General features: G+C 39.5%; 1 protein-coding gene across 1 annotated transcript in view; it reads left to right on the top strand.

Annotated features, from left to right (window-relative positions):
* Positions 1-1,748, top strand: part of DSP (desmoplakin) — a 29,151-nt gene that overhangs the window by 4,158 nt on the left and 23,245 nt on the right. The window contains exon 4 of the mRNA XM_010139209.1: positions 1,029-1,157. Coding sequence (XP_010137511.1) covers positions 1,029-1,157 — 129 coding nt within the window. The remainder of the gene's footprint in view (positions 1-1,028; positions 1,158-1,748) is intronic.

Raw genomic sequence — 1,748 nt, 5'->3', positions numbered from 1 at the left:
CCTTTCCGGGCCGCCCCCCCCACCTGCCACTGTGGCTACAGACTGTTTAGAGTGGTTAATTATAATGAGAACGGTCAAAGTTCTGTACCTTTTAGGTGGCTGAATGCAAAATGGGTTTGTTTCTTGGATCGTTTTCAACATGGCCTTTGAACCCCTATGCTTGAGTGTCGTTTGGGCTTTATTGTCATCTGATGACTCCTAGAGATCTGGCTCCGGTCTGTTAATTACCAAATTCAGCCCCAACCCGAGATTAAGATATGTGCTTCTTGACTGAGAGCATGCGCAAAGACGCATTCAGAGATAGAATGTGTCTGGTGTTTTACAACGTAAAAGATGATTTGGAGTTTGAGGAGCTGAGTTGTGAATTCAGTGGCATTTAGTATTTGAAAATAACGAAACAAAGAACCACAGTCAGGTAATTTTTGTATTAGTAATTATCCAGGTGTGTTACTGTTTTTCAAAGGCCGTTCCTAGAGATTTTCACTCAGCATCCTACAATGCCTACAAAATCCAAGACAAATTAAACGTTCTGTAACCATTTCAGTTTATCTTCTGTTTTTTCATTTAGTTTGACTGCGTTTAATTGAAGTTACAGGGGGTTACATGAACGTAATTAAAATGCAAATGTAGTGTACTGGCCTATAGAACTTAACTGGGTATTTTCACATGAACCATGAGAATGACATTGTTTGATAAAGTCATAATTTGTTTTCAGAGTGATAAGAATGTAATTATACTAAAAAAATAGATTGCTCCAAAGAAGACAGATGAAAATACTGAGTATGCTTCATCTAGTCTAATTTTAAGCAACTTAAATTTATTTTCTCTACTTTCTTCTTCCACACAGGGAGCCTCTCACACAGGTCAAATGACGATTTCAAGAAACTGTAACCCTCTATTCTGAACTTCCCTTTGTTCGCTTTTACTCTCTACTGCAGAGTCACGTTTCCTCCAGTTCAATTCCTTTATGCTCTGATTTGGATAACGATGATGGAAATGAAAGTACAAGTACTGTCTCTTTCTCCTAGGCTGAAATGGAGCTAGTGAAATGGGGGTTTGATGCAGCATCCATCGAGCAACAGATTGGTGAGCACAGGAGAACTCACAATGCCATTGGAGACTATCGCTGGCACCTGGACAAAGTCAAGACAGATCTGGTAATTACTGTTTGCCCTTCCAGGTTGCTTAGTCTAGATTTAAATCATTGGCTCGCCAGTGTTCCACTGCAAAAAAGAATGCTGAATAGCTCAGCTTCTCTTCAGAAAGCGCCAATGTCGTGAGAGCAACAATTTTCAACCCTAGTACACTTACTATTTCATGCTTATGCTGTGTTCCACCTCTTTCCCCAGAATTTTAAAAGGAAAATTTAGTAGCTATTTCACATTTTGTTGTTGTGTACCAAGGCTGGCAAATTAATATTGCAATATTTTTTGTGAGAAGAATGGCTAAATGATTATTCTCACTTTCTGTCTAGGTATGTTAAAACAAGAAAGTAAAAGGGTAAGGTGGGTGCTTAGATATATCCTTGAGTTATGAGGGAATGTCTGTGGAAAAATGCTCAAATTCTGGGGTAAGCTTAGAGCTTTTCTTAGGTGTGGATTCTCTTTTCTTTTTTTTTGTCCCTCTGAGGCTGCTGTTCGCCTCTGGATTTTGAGATGGGAATAAAGAAGTCACTGAGAATGCAGTGGTTAAATTCCTCTCCTGTTAGCCCAGCAGCTAAGTAGAGGAGGGAGGAGGTGGCTTACTTC

The sequence above is a fragment of the Buceros rhinoceros genome, unplaced genomic scaffold (assembly GCF_000710305.1).
Source record: "Buceros rhinoceros silvestris isolate BGI_N320 unplaced genomic scaffold, ASM71030v1 scaffold2017, whole genome shotgun sequence".
Classification (NCBI taxonomy): Eukaryota; Metazoa; Chordata; class Aves; order Bucerotiformes; family Bucerotidae; genus Buceros; species Buceros rhinoceros.
Note: the sequence above shows the minus strand (reverse complement) of the source record. Positions and strands in the feature narration are given on the sequence as shown.